We start from the raw sequence: 22,280 nt of genomic DNA, 5'->3' as shown, positions 1-22,280 counted from the left end.
GCGACTTTGTTTTGTTTGCTTGACCTCTCAGTCCATGATTTCTGCTGGTTCTTCCAACAAAATGAGGCTCTCGTTGATCTCGATCTCGTCGAGTGGGATTACGAGAGTCTCGTCGGATAGACACTTTTTCAAGTTAGATACGTGGAATGTAGAATGTACGTTACGAAGTGCACCTGGTAGATCGAGTTTGTAAGCTACGGGGCCGACTCTTGCAAGAATTTCGAAAGGCCCTATGTACCTCGGATTAAGCTTCCCACGCTTGCCGAAGCGTATCAAGCCCTTCCAGGGTGAGACTTTGAGAAGGACTTGGTCTCCCACCTGAAATTCCAAAGGTTTCCTTCGTTTATCTGCGTAGCTCTTCTGTCGGTCTCTAGAGGCTTTCAATCGTTCACGGATCTGAACGATCTTCTCTGTCGTTTCCCGGATGATTTCCGGACCGGTAAGAGTAATGTCGGAAGCTTGCCCCCTTGCTAGTTGGGTATCACCCACCTCAGCCCAGCACAGAGGGGATCTGCACTTTCGGCCGTAGAGGGCTTCAAATGGAGCAACCTTGATGCTCGTGTGATAACTGTTATTATAGGAAAACTCGACAAGGGGTAAATGAGTATCCCATGCCTTCCCAAAGTCAATCACGCAGGCTCGCAACATATCTTCCAGTGTTTGGATGGTCCTCTCACTCTGTCCGTCGGTCTGAGGATGGTAGGCTGTGCTCATGTCTAGCCTTGTTCCTAGGGAATGTTGTAGTGATTGCCAAAATCTTGAGGTAAACCTACTATCTCTAACGGAGATAATGGACATAGGTACACCATGTAGCCGTACGATTTCCCTAATGTATGTTCTCGTAAGTTTCTCCATCTTGTCGGTTTCTTTGATAGGTAGGAAGTGTGCAGACTTGGTCAATCTATCGACGATGACCCATATGGTATCAAGTCCACCCGTTGTCTTGGGCAACTTGGTTATGAAATCCATAGTGATCCGCTCCCACTTCCATTCTGGGATCTCTGGTTGTTGCAATAAACCAGAGGGCTTCTGGTACTCGACCTTAACCTTTGCGCAAGTAAAGCATTTACTCACGAAGGTAGCAATCTCTGCTTTCATATTAGGCCACCAGTATAGCTTTTTAAGATCCAGATACATCTTATCTGAACCTGGGTGGACGGAATACCGAGTGTTGTGCGCCTCGGTCATGACCAAGTCTCGGAAACCACCGTGTTTCGGTGTCCAGATCCGATCCATGAAATATAAGGCTCCGTCACCCTTGGCTTCTAAATTCTTGTCCATTCCTCTGAGGGATTCACTCGTCACATTTTTAGGTTTCATGGCTTCAAGTTGGGCCGTCTGAATTTGATTAGACAAGTGTGAATGGATGGTTATTGACAATGACTTGATTTTTCGACCAGAATATTCCTTCCGACTTAGGGCGTCTGCTACTACGTTGGCTTTACCCGGATGATAACGAATATCGCATTCGTAATCACTGAGTAGCTCGACCCACCTTCGTTGTCTCATGCTGAGCTCCTTTTGATCGAAAATGTGTTGTAAACTCTTGTGGTCGGTAAAGATAGTGCTCTTCGTTCCATACAAGTAATGTCTCCAGATCTTCAGAGCAAACACCACTGCTCCTAGTTCAAGATCGTGGGTCGTGTAGTTAACCTCGTGTGTCTTCAACTGCCTCGAGGCGTAAGCGATGACCTTACCTCGCTGCATTAGGACACATCCGAGCCCTTGATTCGATGCATCGCAATAGACTACGAAGTCTTCTATTCCTTCGGGAAGGGATAGTATTGGTGCGGTGCACAAGGCTCGTTTGAGCGTTTGGAACGCTCTTTCTTGTTTCTCTTCCCAGTCAAAGGCCACACCTTTCTGGGTTAGGGTCGTAAGAGGTTTCGCTATTCGGGAGAAGTTCTGAATGAATCTTCGGTAGTAGCCAGCAAGACCTAGAAATTGACGAATTTCTGTCGGCGTCTTAGGTGCTGACCAGTTCTCAATGGCTTTAACTTTGGATGGGTCCACGTGGATTCCCTCTTCGCTTACCACGTGTCCTAAGAATTCGACTCTCTGGATCCAAAATTCACATTTCTTGAACTTCGCATAAAGCTTCTCTTTTTGTAATGTCTCTAGAACTTGTCGCAGGTGATCGCCATGCTCTTTCTTACTTCGGGAGTAGATCAGGATGTCGTCAATGAAAACGATGACGAACTGATCCAAATAAGGTCGGCATACTCTATTCATCAGATCCATGAAGACTGCGGGCGCATTGGTCAATCCGAATGGCATCACCACGAACTCCTAATGTCGGTAACGAGTTCGGAAGGCTGTCTTCGGCACATCCTCCTCTAGCACTCGTAACTGGTGATATCCGGATCTCAGATCAATCTTAGAAAAATAGTTCGCCCCTTGCAGTTGGTCGAATGGATCATCTATGCGAGGCAGAGGGTAACGATTCTTGACCGTCAGTTTGTTGAGTTCTCTGTAGTCAATACACATACGGAATGATCCGTCTTTCTTCTTAACGAACAAGACCGGTGCTCTCCAAGGTGAGAAACTTGGTCTTATAAAGCCCTTGCTGAGCAGTTCGTTAAGTTGACCAGAGAGTTCCTGCATCTCAGCTGGTGCTAAGCGGTAGGGCGACTTGGCTACTGGGGTAGCTCCTGGGACTAAGTCGATTCTGAACTCGACCTGTCGTTGCGGAGGTAACCCGGGTAGTTCTTCTGGGAAGATGTCGGGGAAGTCGCTCACTACAAGGAAGTTCTTTAGTCCTTTCGTTTCGAGGCTCGTGTCGACGACGTGAGCAAGGAATGCATGGTATTCCTTACGTAGATACTTTTGTGCTTGAATACTTGATATGATGTGAAGACTTGCACCGGGTTTGTCGCCGTAGACTATAAGAGTTTTGTTAAACGGAAGGTTTAAACGGACTGCTTTCTCGTAGCACATGATGTCGGCGCGGTGAAGGCTTAACCAATCCATGCCAACGATAACGTCGAAACTCTTTATTGAGACTGGCATGAGGTCGATTGGGAATGAATGGTTATCTAGAGTTAGGGTACAACCTAAATATATGCTACTCGTACTTTCAGTTTTTCCATTAGCCATTTCTACTGTGAATAGTTCTTTGAGTGCGTGTGGTGGTTGATTAAGCATGCGAGTAAATTTATGGTTTACGAAGCTTCGCTCCGCTCCACTATCGAATAGAATGCATGCATAGGAGTCATCGAGGAGGAACGTACCAGTCACCACTGTCGGGTCAGCAACCGCCTCCCCGTGGCCTATCGCTAGTACCCTCCCTGCTCCGCCAGCATTTTTCGCCTTGGGGCAGTCCCTCTTATAGTGGCCTGCTTCGCCACATCCATAGCAGGTCGGGCTCGCGCCAGAGCCGGGGACTTGGGCGATCGGTCTCGCCGGAGATTTACAGAAACAGACTATGTGTCCTCTCCTGTGGCAGTTAGAGCACTGCATTTCATGGCAGGGGCCATTGTGGTGGTAGTTGCATTTGTTGCACTTGGGTGAACTTTCAGCATACCCACCCACCGGAGTAGTAGTAGCAGCAACAGGGGTTATTGCGACATGTATTGCCACAATTTGCTACTTTTTGGCAGCCTGTTGCTTCTTCTTTTCATCCCAGAATTTCCGCTTAGTATCAGCGGGTTTGGAGAGTTCCGGGATGGCTAGGGTGGTTGTGGTTGCAGGGGTTTTGACTCCATGGTCAATGAGTCGTTGTGCCAACCGTTTGGCACTGTCGAAGGTAGCGGGGTTTGGTGCTAGAACATTCCCCTGATACGGAGGCACAAGCCCCCATATGTACCTTTCGATCTTTTTCCCTTCAGTGGGAACCATATTAGGGCAGAGGGCCACCAGTTCGCTGAATCTGGCGGTGTAAGCGACAATGTTGGTGCCCTTCATGGTCAGACTCCAAAGCTCCTGCTCTAGTTTCTGGATCTCGCCCCTCGGGCAGTATTCCTCAATCATGAAGTCTTTCATCGTTTCCCAGCCTATGTCGTTGGCTACGACGAGAGTTAGAGATTTAACGTGGCCGTTCCACCACGTCAGGGCCTTTCCTTCAAAGGTGCATGCGGCGTATTTCACTTTGCTCGCAGCAGGGCATGAACAAATTTTGAAGACCGATTCAGTCTTCTCGAACCATTGCGAGAGAGCAATGACTCCGCCGGTCCCATGAAAGGACTTCAGCTTGCAGTTGGTGAAATCCTTGTAAGAGCACTCTCTCGAGCGCATAGGGGTTTCAACCGGGATTGATTCCACAAGGGTTCCACCTCTGCTGGCATTAGAAGAGTGATACTGAGCCATGGCAGTTGCCACTGCTGCAGCTACGACAACATTTAGGGCTGCAGTATCGATGACCGAAGGCGGAGAAGGTGGTGGTGCAGGATTATTCCTGGGAGATTTGTGAGGAGGCATCTTTCAGCTATAAGTTTATAAAGGTAAGAAAAATGGTAAGAATCATTTTGTAAGCAACGTGAGAGTGATATATGGACTAACTAACCATAGCCCAACAGTTGAATGAGTGTTTGAAATCACAACAAGAAATATTAGTAGGAAAACACAAGTGTATAGATTTTTCCCACAATTTAGATAGATTTCAATAATACTGGTATTACTGATGTAATAAGTTCAAGGAAAATCGACCTAACAGTAGGTCTTACATCATACAATATAGAAAAGTTTGACAGTTCTTAGATTCCTAATTAGAGTACTGAAAGTTAGGAATATTTTACAGACAAGTGCTACTTAGAGCACAGATGTTAAAGGCTAATCCTTAACCCTAAAGATAATGATGTACTAGACATCATTTAACGGCGATGAATATTCCTCGGGAGAACCCTAAGGTCTCTCATTTGACGGACCACCTCTTGAAGGTGTTGCTCATGAGCACTTTGACGAGCTCGGAGTTCCATGACTTCAGCTTGAGAGGCAACCAGATGTTGCTGTAGGGTTTCATTGGTTCTCCGGGTCCGTTCCATGTCTTCTTCAAGACGACGGATGCGGACTGTGTTGACACCTGAGTTGGCATCAATCTCCATGACCCGGTCGATGGCTGCTCTACCTTGCTCGACATTACGAGCTATTCTGCGGATAATGACAGGCAGGGCTCGGTCAGCAGAGCCACCATTGCTGACGTTGTAAAAGCTTCGGTCCCCAAAGTATGGTAAGGGTTGACCCTGTTCATCACTCCAACGATTCAAGTTGTTTTCCCATAAGGGAGTAGGACCTGGAAAAGATGGTCGAGGGTTGTTGTTCGGGGGTTGACCTACGAGCGGTAGGTTGTTGACTTCAGGCTCAGAGTCTGATCCATCTGAGAAGCCTTCAGCTTGATGATCATCCAACAGAATTTGGTGTTCATTGTCATACTCTGCTTCGAGCATTTCTATGTTGCCTTCATTTGGAAAGTACGGGTCGTCGTGATGGAATCCAGCCATTTAAATCTACGCGAGAAGAGAGGTATAAAGATATGTATGTAGTTAATAGCAAAAAATACACCTATAGTATTTTAAGTTTAAGTTCCACTGATCTTTTTGTGGCATTGATGGTAAGTTTTTTTTTAGACTCGTTAACACATCACAACTATTCTAGGGCATATGCTAATCACTCCTCGGACCAGCATAGTTGATCAGGCTATGCCATTCCCAGGACTGACCATACATCCCCTAGCTTACCTGTGATATTTAACAATCGTAATACTCTTGTTCTTGTCGTTGTGACACTGGTTTTAGTATGAATGCAGACTAGTATACTTAATTAACTATTTTAGTATTTAAAGTATAGACTCTTGGTCAGAGTGTTTTAATCCCAAATGGGTTTATAGTTTAGTATATCTTTTATGGGTTGATATACTTGCTTCACTATAAACAATGCTCTGATACCAATCTGTCACACCCCAAAACCAAGAATGGCGGAAATGTTCCGGGGCGGAGGACGTCATGTAAAGTATCACAACACAGTAAATGTAAATAAGCAAACAACATCATCCATTGCATTAAATATAAAATTTTAATACAAGCGTGTTCCGTACAGTTTTAGACACCAAAAATATAATGTAAATCAAAATAGTATGATGAGTCTTGAATGCGCTCCATCTTCTCAAAAGCTAGCATCGGTACCTGTCTACTGATGACCTGAGAATACAAGTTATTTTGAAATAGTTTATCAGCATTAAGCTGGTGAATTCATAAGTATTTTAGTGTCGAGGTTTATTATCAAAACGTTTGAACCTGTCGCAAGTATGAGTTGTAAATGTATGTAAGTGTTTGTAAAAGTTTGAAATCTCTCAGAAAAACCTATATTTTCTGTTAAAGTAGCCCTCTACCAAGGCTTAACTGTTTTGTATGCTCGTTTGATGTAAAAGTGTGTAATTTCCCAAGTGTAACTATCATTTAACAAAATATAGTTTGTACATTAAAGTTTAAGTGAGGTTATCACCAAAATGTAATGGGTAAATTATTGTAGTACGGTAGTTTTGTTTTATATGAACTACTGCTGTACTAACTACCTTAAACCGGGTTTATATTAAGGTATCGTGTCATAAATTGCACCATACTATCGACTGGTAACATCGACAACGTATAGTCGAAAAATAAGGTATGACGTTTGGCACCCGCAGACCTGTCGGTCCCACTGTAGCTAGCAGCGAGGTGTAGGATAGTCAACCCAGTATAGATCTATACGCAAACTCACGCTCTCCCTCCAAGAGACTCTGGCTACAACTCGGGTCATGTCAATTAAGACATGCTCCCATACAGTGGATCACAATTGTTAACGTATTCGTGTATATGCAATATAATGTTACTTGTTCTAGTATCGTTGTATATGTTCTCTTAGTAATAAGTATTGACTCCTGAATGAACTGACTCGTTGATCTAGAAATTTTAGTAGTATGATCCCGTGTTACCCCGATGGTAACTTACTAACGAGGTGCTGATAAGTATGAATATGGAAGTACTTTTATGTCAATACATGTATATATGATATATAACTAATATTGAAACGAACCTCGGATGGTCACCCGAAATTCCACCAGACCACATCCAAATCGAGGAAAAGGAAATAGGACAGGTGGCTTTCCTAAGCCCTTTAAACATTATTTATACAGCTATACATATATGGGCATGCAAATTTATAGGTAGTAAAACAAAGTTTACAATAAAGCATTTGATAAGTAAAAGAGTTTGTAACACATTTTGAAGTAAAACAGTTTGAACAGTGATAAAATCATTGGTTTCCTAGTTATTAATCACATGTGATTAATGCAATCACATGTGATCGAAGCAATAACTATAAGTGTTTAACGTGTATCCCCCCCATAAAATATTTAAAACATTTAAAAGCATTTCAAAGGTTGAATAAAGGGGTATGAACTCACTTGGAAGTTTGAAGATAGCGAGATCGAAAACCGGGCAGAGTTTCATCTCGGGAAACGGATTTTTCTCGGGATTCTCGGGAATCTCGGGAGTAAAATCGACCCTCGGGACTTGAGCAAAAAGACCAGAGCTTCGGGTTTGAACGGGCACGGAAATCGAGGCAAGATCGTGAGAGAAAGAGAGAAAATGAACAAATTTTTCGGAAAGGCTCGCATCCCTTTTATAGGGGTGCTGAACCGCCTCCGAATGCGGGGCGTACGGGCGTACGCAGCGCGTACCCGTACGTCATCGCTTACGTATTTCGAATGGAGCGGGTCGGGTAGCTTCGCATAGGGCGACGTGGACGATCCGAGGCAGTGCCCTCGAGTATGCGGGGCGTACGAGGGTACGCGGCGCGTACCTCGGCCCTAGGCTGACTCCTCTTCGGATAATACCGAATTTTTAATAAAAATTATATACAAATTATTTATCAAACTTCAAAAATTCATATCTCCTTCATACGAACTCCGTTTTCGACGTTCTTTATATCCCCGCGAAGGTGAGACTACGATCTACAACTTTCGTTTAGATTCCATTGGCAAATTCCGAAATTATTTTTATTATTTATTTATTAAAATGACGTGATTAAGGAATCTCTTTAAAAATTCATAACTTCTTTAGCCGACGTCGGTTTTTTCCAGACTTTTTACCGTTGAAATACCATTGTCGAGACCTTCGATTCTCGTTTAGGTCATTCCGGCCAAATGTCGCTCGATCTCCGTTTCGAGTTTTTAGCTGTCTGTTGCTAAGCTGAACTTGGAAAAATCATTACTTCAATATACGAAGTCGGATTTGGGCGTTCTTTTTACGTACGATCATGGTTTAATGAGATTTAAACATAGAAGAATTTAAATAGAAACTTTTTGGACATTTTATTATCAAAGTTAATTTTATTAACTAAAAAATGTTTACAATACTTGACCTATTAGGCCATTACAAAGAGTTGAAATATCGGGTTGTCACACCACCTTTCAGGTGAGTGCATAGTTACTTCCAGCTTACACATATATATGAAGTATTTTATATAAATTACGTGCTATGTGTGCATATTATCTGAATACTTGCTATCTATGCTGGATGAACGTTTTGATACATGTTTTCAATGATTTAAACTGTATATGTATTTTATATCTACGAAAATGTTGGGGTAAAACATGGGTAGATGTAATAGGTGATGTGTGATAAAATAATGAGAGGCCTCGATATTGTTGTTGTTGATCTAGTCATCTAGCGGAGTATAGATGACGACCACAGACTTTTCTAGACAATCCAGTGGAACACTAGCAGGCTCGCAACCTGTAGGTGTTTGTGAACGATGTGTTCACCGGTGTACTCCATCCCCCACATGGTTGCTTTTAGGACATTTATTGCTAAGGAACCCCCTTAGCAGTGGTGTCCATCCCGATGATAATCCTTAGGCTAGGTCCCTTATGATAGGTGTTTAGGGACGTAAAGTGAGGATAACGGGAACGGGTAATCAGATTATTGTTGATTGATGAACTTAATAAACTTATTTATTGTGGGTTGAAAACCCTATGTGCTCACCAAGCTCCCAAGCCTGACTCACTCAGTTTCTTGTATTACAAGTAGTGGCGCATGAGCATGGATGTGATGTTTTGGATGAGGGATTACGGATATAGGACTGTAGATATGAAATAATGTAGTAAGGCTTATATTGTATTGTTTATACTTATGTACTGTATCGAACATGACATCCCGAGTCTTTTAATGAAATACATTTCTAAGGAAATGATTTTGATAAATCTTTATCATAATATTATTTTGGGACAAGTTCCGCAACTCTTTTATTAAAAGATTACTCTGATTTTGAAAGAAAGTATAAACAAAACCGGTCTTTTCTGATCGTGATTTTGGGGATGTCACAGTAACTATACACTCACTCATATTATATATATCTAATACGCTCATCGATACTTGTATTAAAATCGCGTATATGAAAAGGACTATACACTCACTTAATCAGAAGATGATCGGACAACACTACAGCTCTAAGAGTAGTATTCTTCGGTAAAACCGGGATATCTTCACACACCGGGCTTCTTGCAGGCAGAGCTTCGGCTCGAAAACTCTTTTCTTCTCTGGATCTTTGGGATTTGGGAATTGCTTCAGGTCTCGGGATGATACCGGGGCTTCGGGGGTACTTCTTTACACGTAAATCGAGGTAATATGGATGAGAGAAGGGTGAATTAGTCCTTGGCCGGCTGCCCCTTCAAATCTATTTATAGGGCAAATTTCTCATTTTCCACGTCGTGCGCTTGGTCGTCACTGTATGCACCATCGCAAGTTGGGTCTGGTAGACTCAGGAGGCATCAGAAAACATGCCACATCGTGGGCACTGTTTCCAGATCCTGGCCACTGACACAACTTTGGGGTTCGCGCCCCGAACTTCAGAAAGGCATAACATTCGCATACGAACTCCGTTTTCAACGTTCTTTATATCGATGCGTAGGTGAGAATATGATCTACAAATCTCGTTTAGACTCCATTGGCTAATTTTGACTTTATTTTTAATATATTATAAATATATTACATTTATATTATTCTTAGTAGGCCGGGACAGAAAAACTCCATTAGAAATTCATAACTTCTTCATCCGACGTCCGTTTTCGTCTGTCTTTTTACCGTTGGACTACTATAGACGAGATATTTGATTCTTGTTTAGATTGTTTTGGCTAAAAATCACTCGATCTCATATTCGAGTATTCGGACTGCATACCGCTAAGTCGAAACTTCGGAAAATCATAACTTCGTCATATGAAGTTAGATTTGGGCGTTCTTTTTATGCACGCTCCCGGTTTAACATATTCTACGACTTTCATTTAGATCACTAAGGCTAGATATTGCTCTATCTTAAGTTCATATTTTACGTCATTCAGTGTCGTGCCGATTTTGTCGCGAAACTTCGACAGGTCATAACTTCTTCGTTATAACTCGGATTTTGGCGTTCTTTATATATTCAAAAACCTTATGACATATACTACAAATTAGTTAAGATTAATCTTTCTAAATAATCTTCAATCAAAAAGTCATTTTTGATGCTCATTATCTCTAAATTGACTAGCCCTGATCTACGGGCGTTACATAAATTCCGCAACATATTTCTTTAAAAGATACTCTGATTTTCAAAATAAATCATAAACAAATCAGTATGTTTTGACTGTGAAAATGGGTATGTCACATAAGGATCTAGGAGATATGCCTTTGTCGATTTGCATGCTATAACTGATCAACCAGTGGTAGGATGGCCTGTTTAGGTTATGCCTGATTGTATGATCCTTCAAATTGCATGCTAGTACAAATTCGTGATTATAGGATAGAATGGTTTGATTGGAGTATGTTGGTTAGATTTTCTATTGCATGAATATTGCTTGCTTTGTGCTTTGTGAGACTCTTAGCAATGTGAGCTAACTAGTAAGTGAATATGCTAAGTCACATGTGGCACGGGCTTGATAATCTCAGAGTGATGGAATTGGACCTATTGCATAGCTCTTGTTTGAGTCCAATTGTTTTAGGATTGAGTATTTTTCTCGAAGGATTATATGATCTCTGTTGCATGTGGCTATATTCATGAGGTAGCTAGTTGACATTAATGGGAAATCCTTCAACATCTGAGGACTGGGTGGGTTCGGGAACCTAAGAGAGCCTAAGATATGCTTTAGTGAGTTTTGGTGCTTTTGTTTAGAAGGTGGCTTAGAGGATTCGAGATGATTGCTAAGGAAAGTATGGATAGGTGTGGAAGGTAGTATTGGGATCGTACTACTGAAAGCACATGATGCATACTCGAATTAGTGAGAGTCTTGGAGAGTCTAAGAAGCTTAGGGGAGAAGGATATTTGGTTACATTTTGATCCTTGGCATGTTGTATTTCAGTTTGGTGATGAGCACTCAGGGAGGTGGTTCGAGTTATGGATCTGGTTTGGTTTCCGACTCAGGTGCAGGTACTGAGCCGATTAGCGATCAGATGATGGAGTTCATCTCGTCGGAGATTACCCACAATATTTTAGAGCAGACTCCTGTGATATTTGGTTCAGTCAAGGAGGGGATTTTAGAGGTATTGGATAGTCGTCTCGGGGACTTTCGGGCCGAGAATATAGCAAGGCAGTTGGGGGCTCATTCGTAGCCCGAAGCTTGTGGATCTCTAGGATCATTCTGGAAGTAGGATCCTATTGTTAGCTTTTGTCGTTTGGGATCGGAAGTGAGTTATACACCATGTCTTCAGGGGAGTCAACTTCAGGATTGGATTGTCGCAGAGGTTTCGCAGGCCCTCCGTGAGGAGTTACCCGACATCATTGGGCGTGTCACCGATTGAGTGGTGGCCGGGATCAAGAGGCCGACCTCAGTTATTCAGGCGGTTGATGAGGTGGTTAGGGTGACCCAAGAGCAGGAGACTGGTTTAGATAGTCAGCCGAGGAAGAGGAAGTGGACTTTCAGTCTGGCTCGACAATCTGAGCAGCTGGATGTTGTCGTAGCTTGTGTCAGAGACCCGAGGGGCCGAGATGGTTGTACGAGGGATGAGGGGACACAAGAGGATGTGCGCAGCAAGTCTAAATGTAGCAGGTGCGGATAGAAAGGTCACAAACGCCAAGAATGCACATTAGAAGTAGAGTTATGCCATCGTTGTCATCAGCCTGGTCATGTCAGGGTGAATTGCCCCAGCTCAGCGGTTGGGGCAGCTCCGGTTTCATCGCAGGCTTCGGCAGGAAGGGGGATTTGAGGTTGCGGGTATGTATCTTTTTCTCTTTTCGCTTCTATATTTACTTTGTGGTTGTGATCTTTCATCGGTTGGGTAAGTGTATCTTTGATTTATTTCTCTGATTATGTATGGTTCATATATTTAAATATTGTCATATGCCATTTGCATACCATGAATCTTTAGTGGTTTAGCGAAGGGTGTTTCTTTTATAGCGGGTTTGGAGTGTTCAGTGCTATCGTAGTTTGTTATCAAGATAGGTTCGGTGACATTATATGAAGGTCTACAGTCAGGGTTCAGTAGGGTGATTATCCACCCTCGTCAAGTTTCGGAGGGTTCAGTCATTGTGCTTAGATTGACTCATGGGATCGCAAAGGGAAATGGTTTATTACTGAAGTTTTGCTCCAAGCATCGGTCAATTGGAATTCAAGATTTGAGTATGGTATCATTTTAAGGCGTCTGGAGTTATATCTATTGCTGAGATTCAGATTGTGTTCATCTAGTCTTAAGAGGTTGTATGGTCTTTTAACTTCGGCTAGTAATGGATCGCTAGCATTAGTAAACGACCGTTGTTCAAGTTTTAATCAAAGTCTTGCGTTACAAAATCTAAAAGTTGTATGTTTTAAACTTGATCTTGAGCACCATATTTCCATCTAGAAATGTAGGGACTTTTCTTAAAATTTATCAAATCATTATTTTATAGTTAACGACAACTAACTTAATTGTTTTTAAAATATCCGTTTATGTATATTAAAATACAAAAAGTACTATTAATACGAAATGACATGCATTCATTTAGCATTTATTTAGTATCTTTAGTAGGTTAGTGACAAAGTCTTTCCCAAATGTGGTTAACGTAGTTTCCAAAAGTCAAAAAACACAAGAACTATATTACTTTAAAAAACAGACTTATGTATATATTGAATAAACTTATTTGAGATAACTTGGTGCTATAATGAACACCATTTTTGTAAAGGCAAATAATTAAAGAGCATGTCACATGCAAAAAAAAAAAAATTATATTTACAGCAAAAAAGATATCACATGCAAAACACATTCCATGACTTTTATTAACAAAATAAAACTTGAGATTGTCGACTTCTTTGTATGTTAATAAAATTTAAAGACAAATCCATAAAATCGACATCCAAGAACAACTAATTCAGACAACAAACAAAATGAGAAACATGGTTTTACTATCGTATATCCTTGAAGCATTAATTTGAATTTCATATAACTTTAATTTGAAACAAACGATTGCAATATCTAAGAGAAAACGAACTAAATGTGAAAATCTCATGTCACAAAACAAAATAAAAAACCTAACATATTCAAACCATAAAAATATCTACCGGATTTCATCGAAAACATGTAGATTTAAAGATAAAAAACAAAAAACAAAAAATATAAAATTCAATTAAGAAATCATATACTTATTGTTGTATAAAAAATATAAGACATCTTAGTTCTCAAGTTTTATATTGCGCTAGATTATACTCACTCATGACTCATGAGTTTTTTATATAGGTCACATGAGTTCATTTGGTACAAATTTATAATTCATTTCATTTTTTTGTTAGATAAACTTTTTTACTATATTGATTGTTGGCTTAAGTATAAATAAGGGGGATTTCTTGCATGTATCTATTTATGTATTCTTTTTGCCAAAGATCATGTGCAATTTAATAAAAACTAGAAATTTAAAAGACCATTTGTAATTTAATAAAAACTAGATTTTTGACCCTCGTGAAAATTTTGGTTGATGCCAGAGGTGTAGTTATGTAGACCCAAGGCAGGTTATAGACCACACCTAATTTTTAAAATTTATATAATATAAAATTGAAGACCTATCTTGAAAAAAAATTAGAACATACCTTATTTGTACTGTTGGACAAAATAAAGAACAAATAAATAAATAAAAAATCATGGGTAACTTATAATTAAATTTATAAAGCAAATGATTAATATTATGAAAACTCATCCTATATTAGAGATAAAATAAGAAATATAGTTGTTTGATATTATAAAAATGAATTGTGAAAAGTTACAAGAAGATTTGAACTCATCCCACATTATTAGTTCATTATTAGTTGTAGAAAATGGTTATCGTAAATATTCTTTTTAAAAAGTAAAAAGATTAGTTTGTGGAAATAATTTTTTTCTTGCAAAATCCGATTTTAAGGGTTATATATGGTGGTTTTTACTGGTATTTAAGTCGTTTAACTGGTCCGGTGGAACTCATCCTTTTGCAAACCGACTGTTTTTTATTGATTCGATCCGACACGACATGGTACGTGTACTGTTAACTTTTTAGTATTTTTGGTCTCACTTAATTATGAACCACATGCATTTTTATTTTAGATTCGTTAGTGATTGATGCTGAAACAAGTTATTTAGCCATCTTATATATGCATTTGATGTTCACTTTAAAATTTAATATATTGCTAGCTTTCAAGTTTAGTGAAGACTGAAACATAATTGAACCTTTAATGATTGAGAATTTTTTTTAACAATTGGTCGGGTAAATATGACAGTCAACATTATATCGGTCTTTATTTCGTATCACGTTAAGGACAAATTGGTATTTTTATATCATAAAATGTTGAGATACGCAGAGAGATAACAAGAAAAGAACACAAATGACCTCATATAAGGACACATGAAGGTATGGAAGAGAATGGATAGTATCTTGCATAATAGCCAAATGCAATTTTTTTGAAATTACAGAGATATCGTTGGGCTTCATTTTTAATATTTTGACTCAAAAATACAAATTTCATTCAACCATGCCGACAAGGCTTTATTCACAAAACTAAAAACATATTACAATTCGTTTTTTTACCCAATTTTGACTTGGACTGGGCCTTATTAAACACTAGGGGTGTTCTAGTTCCAAGTTATTTTCAAAGACTAACAATAAAAGTAAAACTAGAAAAAAAAGAGAGGTTGTTTTAAACCGCTATTTGATAAGTTAAAAAAAAAACAAATAAGTTGTATACTTTAATATTAATATTAATATTACTGATTTAATAAAAATAAATAATTTGATCCTCCGGATTTAAATCGGATACTATGAAAAAATGGAACCAGATTCGTATCCGAAACATTCCGATTCTTTTTCCGGACAAAATCCGAAAACCCTTATAAATTTGTCCGTATATGAAATCCAATAATTTTCGATCCAGAAATTAAAAAAAAAAACCTAATTCAAATTTTGGAAATTCTGAATCAAAAAAACACAATTAAACGTAATCGAATTTAATTGATTTTTTTTATCGAAATTCAAAAAATCCAAATCACTTAGGAATCCTTAAATTAGTAATATGAACATTATTGTTGTTTCACTCAAGCTACAACTTGGGTACACCCAATACTATAGTTATTAATTCAAAATTCCAGGTTTTCCGGGTCTAAAATTTGGAACAAGTTCAATGTACTAAAATCGCGTTCCAATTTGTTCTATACCTATTTTATCCGGGTATGATATCAAGAACCGAATTGGAACCGGTTCATATATACCGGTGCGGTTGCTGGATCTACGAATCCTTGAATTCCGGTTTCCAGGTTTGGATCCATTTGGACTGAGTTCAGACCCTCTTTCCCTACTTCTGAGTAGTGCAAAAATCCGAAACCCATTTGATCCAATTTTTATGCACCTTTGCCTGCGACTCCGAGGGAAGCCACGATGCATTGATTAATAGATAACAACACAGCAATTAGTCGGTCATAATCCCACCGGAATTTGCTGCTAATGCCGTAGTTGGAGTTACGCTTTCCGCCGATTTGATTCTTTGCTTTTTGCAAGACGCTGCGAGAGCTTTTAATATACCCACCACAACTCCCAAATCAAACAAAATAAATGTGGTGGAGATCTGCTTCCTTCATTCTCGACAGGAACGACAATCTTCTTCAAGACGATTCCGTTCCCAAGGCTGAAAGCCGTATTATCTCTCCGCCTTCATCCTCCATGGCCGACACCCTCAACAACCCTAACCCTATCCCTGTCAACAACATATCCGCTTACTACCAGACAAGAGCGGCCCACCACGGAGTCGTTACAAGCGATTGGCTCGCTCAGGCTCAAGCCGCCGTTGGCCATGACCAAGATACCCTGCCATCTGATCCTGACACTTCACTTAACTCCAGCAGCTCCGAAAAGCCGTTCAGCGTCATCGATGAGTTTAATAACTGGAGGAAACAGCCTGATTTGGCGGAAGCGGTGGCGGCTATTAGGGCTTTGGCTTCTGTTATTAGGTCTAGTGAGGCCACCACCATGATGGAACTCCAAAGAGAACTCAAGACAGCGTCGGATTCTCTCAAGGCATGTGTTTCTTCTTCACTCTCTTTCAGAAACTTTCAATTATATTACAGAGCTTTGCTGTGTAGTTGCATTTCTTTGATCGAAATCAAATATAATCAGTCGTCAAATTGAACTGTAACTTTCAATGACAATGTGCTTCAAAATCTCACTCCTGATTCAGGATCACCTGTATCTTCTTTGTTTTTGACAAAAACTTAAGACATGTTCTACATTTTCAGTCATGGGACACAACTTCCATCTCATTAACAGCAGGTTGTGATCTTTTTATGCGCTACGTAACTAGAACTTCAGCTGTAGAATATGAAGACTTCAATGCAGCCAAGTCTCGATTCCTTGAACGCGCATTGAAATTTGGGGAGATTTCTTATAAGGTATGTAATCTTTTGTTAATGACACCCAGAAAAGCTTTTAAATTTTAACCAAGATTCACATTCACAGGCTCGAAAAATCATTGCAATGCTAGGTCAAGATTTTATCTTTAATGGCTGTACAATCCTCGTACACGGTTTCTCTAGAGTTGTTCTTGAAATCTTGAAAACCGCAGCACAAAGCAAGAAAGTCTTTCGAGTTCTCTGCACAGGTTTGTGTCCAAACATAAAGATTCTTTGAATTAAAACCTCCCATTTAAGAATATAAACTTAATATGATCTGAAAACAGAGGGGCGACCAGATAGAACAGGGTTAAGATTTTCAAATGAGCTGGCAAAGCTTGATGTTCCTGTGAAGCTCTTAATCGATTCAGCTGTAGCATACAGTATGGATGAAGTTGACATGGTGATTGTGGGAGCAGATGGAGTTGTTGAAAGTGGAGGTATAATTAACATGATGGGGACATATCAGATTGCATTGGTGGCTAAAAGCATGGATAAGCCTGTTTATGTTGCTGCTGAAAGTTACAAGGTTTGTTTAAAGTTGAAAAGAAATGATATAAATTAATGTTTATATTGATTTGTTGAAAACTTTGCAGTTTGCTCGTTTGTATCCGTTGGATCAGAAGGACATGGTACCTGCATTAAGGGCCGTTGATTTTGGGGTACCAATTCCATCAAAAGTTGAGGTTGAAACATCTGCTAGGGATTACACACCACCTCAATATTTGACACTGCTTTTTACAGATTTGGGTGTTTTGACACCTTCTGTTGTTAGTGATGAGCTTATCCAGCTTTACTTGTAAGGTTGGGGATTTTAATTATTTTTGGTAGATGATAGTGATGAGGCTCTTTAACAATTGGAGATGAGGGTTGTTTTTTACTTTTTATCTATAAATTTTGATGATTTGGATTTGCAATGTGAATCTTTTTTACTGTTTTAGTTTGACTTTCTTGGTTACATGGAGAATATGGAGTTATTGTGTCTCGTTATGTGTAAAACACGCTGGATTGTAATGGATTTCCATTCTAGATTCCTCAAAGTAAATGGCTAAATGCCTCCTAACTTGTTACTGGATTGATGCTGGATATACAAATGGTGAGAGTTTTAGCTCTTCTTAGATGTGAAGATGTCACAAGTCTGTCATTTAAACGCCAAAAGTTTATTTAAAGAGAAAAAGAAGACAAAAAAAAAAAAAAAAAAAAAAAAACAAATTAGACCAATTTCATAACTATTTTTCAAAGATTTAAGCAAAAATTACTCAAGTCATCACAATAGTCGTGTTTTTTGCATATGGCATACGGGAGAAAATCCTTTTTTTAGCATGTTAAAAAAAAATGTGTTTAACAAACTAAGAAAATTTTGTTCGTGGAAGTCCCTATAAATATGTTGGACGTTTAGTGGGGATGAGTTTGAAGTTAACAAATATGAAGTTAACAAACTCGCGTTACTAGACATCCCAACCAGTATGAACTATGAAGTTAACAAACTGTCGTAATTTTGATAATTGTTGGTACATGCAATAGTTAGATATGACCAGTACGACAAGAACTTTTATGTAATTTTTGAATTTATATACAATTTTGTATGCATATTAGAATAACTATTTTTTTCTAATAAATTGTGTGGAAGTGTGTTGGAAATTAATATTTATGTAAATTATTGTCAACTAAGAAATTATATATATATATATATATATATATATATATATATATATGTTATGAGTTTTAATGGAGTTTTTGGACTTTATAAGTGGGCAAATATTACATAATCCGCTTATATTATGATTGAATAATGTTATTAAGATCTAAATATGATTTGGTGTCAGGTTTTTTTTTTTATCTTAATTGCAAATTTGTAAAACCCACAGATTCCAGCTAGAGATATAACAAACGATAAAACGACATTTTGATAAAAGTTTATTTAGGATAAATAATCTTAAACAAAGTTATAGTAGATGTGACAAGAATTCCGTATATATAAAGAACTCTGAAATCCGATTTCGTATGAAAAAGTTATGCTTATTTGAAGTTTCGTAGATGTGACAAGAATTCCGTATATATAAAGAACTCTGAAATCCGATTTCGTATGAAAAAGTTATGCTTATTTGAAGTTTCGTAATTAAACCGACTCATATATGTGCGTCGTAAAAAGTGAATTTTAGATAAGTTGCTTATTAACCTAAGCAATCTAACGAATGTTGAAGAAATCCTAAAAGCGAGAACACGCATATAGAGAATGTCCAAATCTGACTTCGTGAGAGGTAATTATGATTTTTCAAAGTTTCAACGCAACAGTGTGCGATACAGAAACTGAATTTGAAATCTATCGATTGTTAGGAAAAACAATCTAAATGAGATTTGAAGATCTCTTCAATACCTATCCGTCGATATCGGGACATCTGAGCCTGCTCCGAAGCGAACTCAAGGCAAAACATCGCCCTCTCAGTGAACATCCTGGTGATCTTAGTCACCGACTCCGAATCCTGCTTCAGCTCAAGGAACTCTTGAGCCAATCTTTCCCTCTCATCCTGCGGAACATAGCGAGCGCTGAACATCTCTCTGAACTGATCCCATGAAACCGCAACTCTCTGCGCATCCGAGTATGATCCCGTGGTCGATCTCCACCAATCCTTCGCCTCGAGCCTCAACAGGTTCAGAGCACACCTCACCCTCAGATCAGCAGGGCATGAACACGTGAAGAAACACCCCTCCATGCCCGATAACCACCTCATAGCAACAATCGGGTCCTGAACTCCATCGAAGGTGGGAGGCTTCGTATTATCGAAGTCCCGATACTGAAAATCCCTATCAGCTCCTCCCCCTGCCGCTGCCACAACCACTGTAGCCGCCGCGGCAGCCGTCTCCGTGAGAGCCGCATAGCACTCATCAAAATACTCCACCATGACGGTCTTGATCGACCCAAACAGTTCCGGCAGCTCGGCCCGGAACAATGCAGCAACCTCATCATGCAGGCTCACACGAATCCTCGCATCCAACTCGTGCGTACTCATCTGAATGATAACCTCGGGCGGTACTGACCCGTCCGCAACTCCTCCTCCTGTACCCGATCCTCACCCGGATCCTCTTCTAGCATGCCTCAAAATCTCCATACTGAAAATATACTAGAAAACCTCAGACTCTTCCCACTATCCCGGGAACCAACTCTCAACCCAACCCTAGAGGTCATGGTTTCCCTGATACGCGTATGGGTCCTGTGCTTTCAGTAGTACGGGCCCATACTACCTTCCACACCTACCCATATTTGTATGAAGTACTACCACAACACCCTAGAGAAACATGCATAACAACGCTCAACCCTCACCACTAGAGGAACATTGAGAATCTCCCATAAGGAACCCTAGGCTACAGGCATCACAATCAGGCAACATTAACATGAATTCCTGAAGATCCCTAGCCTAACTCTAGCATGCTGTTCTATCAAAGCTCAATAAAACAAATGTCATGAATGGTAATTTGGGGTTACTTACTGGATCCGGCTGATCGTACCTCCGCGTCCTCCTTTTACTTAAATTTAAAACCATTTTAATTTCTCTTTTAAAACCTTCCTCGATTTGAGACTGGAGTCACACGAGTGTTCCTCCAATTCACTCAAACCAAGACTCTGATACCAACTTGTAACGACCAAAATTTCGAAACAATTAAAACTTTTCAAAACAATCCATTTTAATAACGTAGTTACAAAAAGGTTTTCAATACATTATTTAACAGATTATTTTCCCAGGTCCATTTCATAAAACACCAACGCGAGGAACGCTACGATCACGCCTTTACCTTGCCACAGACTCCTGAGAACCTGAAAACATAAAAACCACAACTGTAAGCCCGAAAGCTTAGTGAGATACCCCCAAAATACCAACCACATATACGCCCTTCCAGGCCACAACCTTCTGGTCCAAAACATATCGCCTTCCGGCCCATAGCATAATGCCTTCCGGCCCATAACATATCGCCTTCCGGCCCGCAACATAAAAGCATATATATCATGACAGAACATAGAACAACCATGCATACCGGGTTACACTCCCGACCAGACAACCATGCACATAACATGTAATCATATAACAGTTCATAGTTAGCAAATCGATCAACAGATCACATAACATATCATTACCCTAACCAAGATACCAGCCTAGCCAATCACTAGCATAACATCACCCTATGACTCAGCCAACATAATAATTATGCACATACGCCTTTCCAGGCCATGACCTTCCGGTCCACATCGCATTGCCTTCCGGCCCGCAACATGTAATGCCTTCCGGCCCATAACGTAACGCCTTCCGGCCCATATCCTGCAATATCATACAATAGACGATTACCCGGATTTCCATCCGATAAAAGGGTCGGCCTTGGTGCCTTAAACCCTATAGATATAGTGAGGATAACTCACCTCGAAACTGCCGACTGAACAGATAACCCAAGCTGGTCCGATCACTGATACGATCTCCACCACTAGACAGCCACCAATGCATTGAACTCAAAATCATAATCAACAATTACCAAAATACCCCTGGAAACCACTGGTCAACCCTTGGTCAAATACTAGGTCAAAGTCAACCCCTGACTGACCCTACTCGCCGAGTCAACCCTATGACTCGCCGAGTTCCCATACTCAAAACTACACTCAACCCGCGACCTAACTCGCCGAGTCACCCCGAGACTCGCCGAGTCCAACAACTCTAAGTCCACTGGCACATAACTCACCGAGTCATCCCTTGACTCGTCGGTTCTCGACTCAACCAGAAAATATTTGGACTCTTCGACAAGACTCGCCGAGTCCAAGAACAGACTCGCCGAGTCTAAGGCTATTTTCAATCTACTCGCCGAGTTGTTCATCCAACTCGTCGAGTTCCAGCTTATCTTCAAGCAACTTGTCGAGTCCACCCATGTGACTCGCCGAGTACCACCGGTCTGCATCCAAACAGAAGCGTTCTAGACCATGCAATTGATCTAAAACATAGATCTAGCCTCCTACAACTCATCCATCACGTAAAATGGCAATCTTTACGTGAATCCAAAGAGATCTATGCATTTTGCACATTAGGGCCAAGGTGTGGGACAAGATAGCTTCATCCAACACTCAACACATGGACTTTCCTGCATTCCAACTCTCCACCAATCCAGATATGAGGTAGCAACCTCAGATCTAACCTCTAGATTCCAATATCACCCAAGATAAGCTTCCCCTCAAACCCCAAAATGAAGAGACAAGAGAACAACAACCTAAGAACGAGATATTACCTCAAAGGAACGCCCCAATCTGCAAGGAACTCGAATCCAAGCAAAGCCCCTTGCTCCACACCTTCAATTTTCCAAACTTTCTTCAACAATTACTTCTCCAAGCTCCAATCCACTCAACAATGGTGCTTCTCCACGATTTTAGGGTTTCTGGGACTCAAGGGGGTGATAAAGAGGCTGGGGAGGAAACATAATGCTCTTTATATA

General features: G+C 40.2%; 1 protein-coding gene across 1 annotated transcript; it reads left to right on the top strand.

Annotated features, from left to right (window-relative positions):
- Positions 1 to 15,676: 15,676 nt before the first annotated feature.
- On the top strand, positions 15,677 to 17,754 carry LOC145031234 (uncharacterized). The gene is made up of 5 exons (XM_078979758.1): positions 15,677 to 16,443; positions 16,662 to 16,814; positions 16,882 to 17,023; positions 17,102 to 17,343; positions 17,411 to 17,754. Exons 1-5 carry the CDS (start codon positions 15,982 to 15,984, stop codon positions 17,615 to 17,617), a joined length of 1,206 nt encoding a protein of 401 aa, XP_078835884.1. The 5' UTR covers positions 15,677 to 15,981; the 3' UTR covers positions 17,618 to 17,754.
- Positions 17,755 to 22,280: the final 4,526 nt, after the last annotated feature.

Source organism: Lactuca saligna, chromosome 1, assembly GCF_052625555.1.
Source record: "Lactuca saligna cultivar CGN05327 chromosome 1, ASM5262555v1, whole genome shotgun sequence".
Lineage (NCBI taxonomy): Eukaryota > Viridiplantae > Streptophyta > Magnoliopsida > Asterales > Asteraceae > Lactuca > Lactuca saligna.
The sequence above is the reverse complement of the archived record's forward strand: the minus strand, read 5'-3'. Positions and strand labels throughout refer to the sequence as shown.

Bases quoted from the DNA above. Each gene is read 5' to 3' on its own strand.
- LOC145031234 (XM_078979758.1), top strand. From the start codon at position 15,982: ATGTGGTGGAGATCTGCTTCCTTCATTCTCGACAGGAACGACAATCTT. The intron at 16,815-16,881 runs GTATGTAATCTT...TCACATTCACAG, and splicing joins TTGGGGAGATTTCTTATAAG to GCTCGAAAAATCATTGCAAT. The intron at 17,024-17,101 runs GTTTGTGTCCAA...ATCTGAAAACAG, and splicing joins CTTTCGAGTTCTCTGCACAG to AGGGGCGACCAGATAGAACA.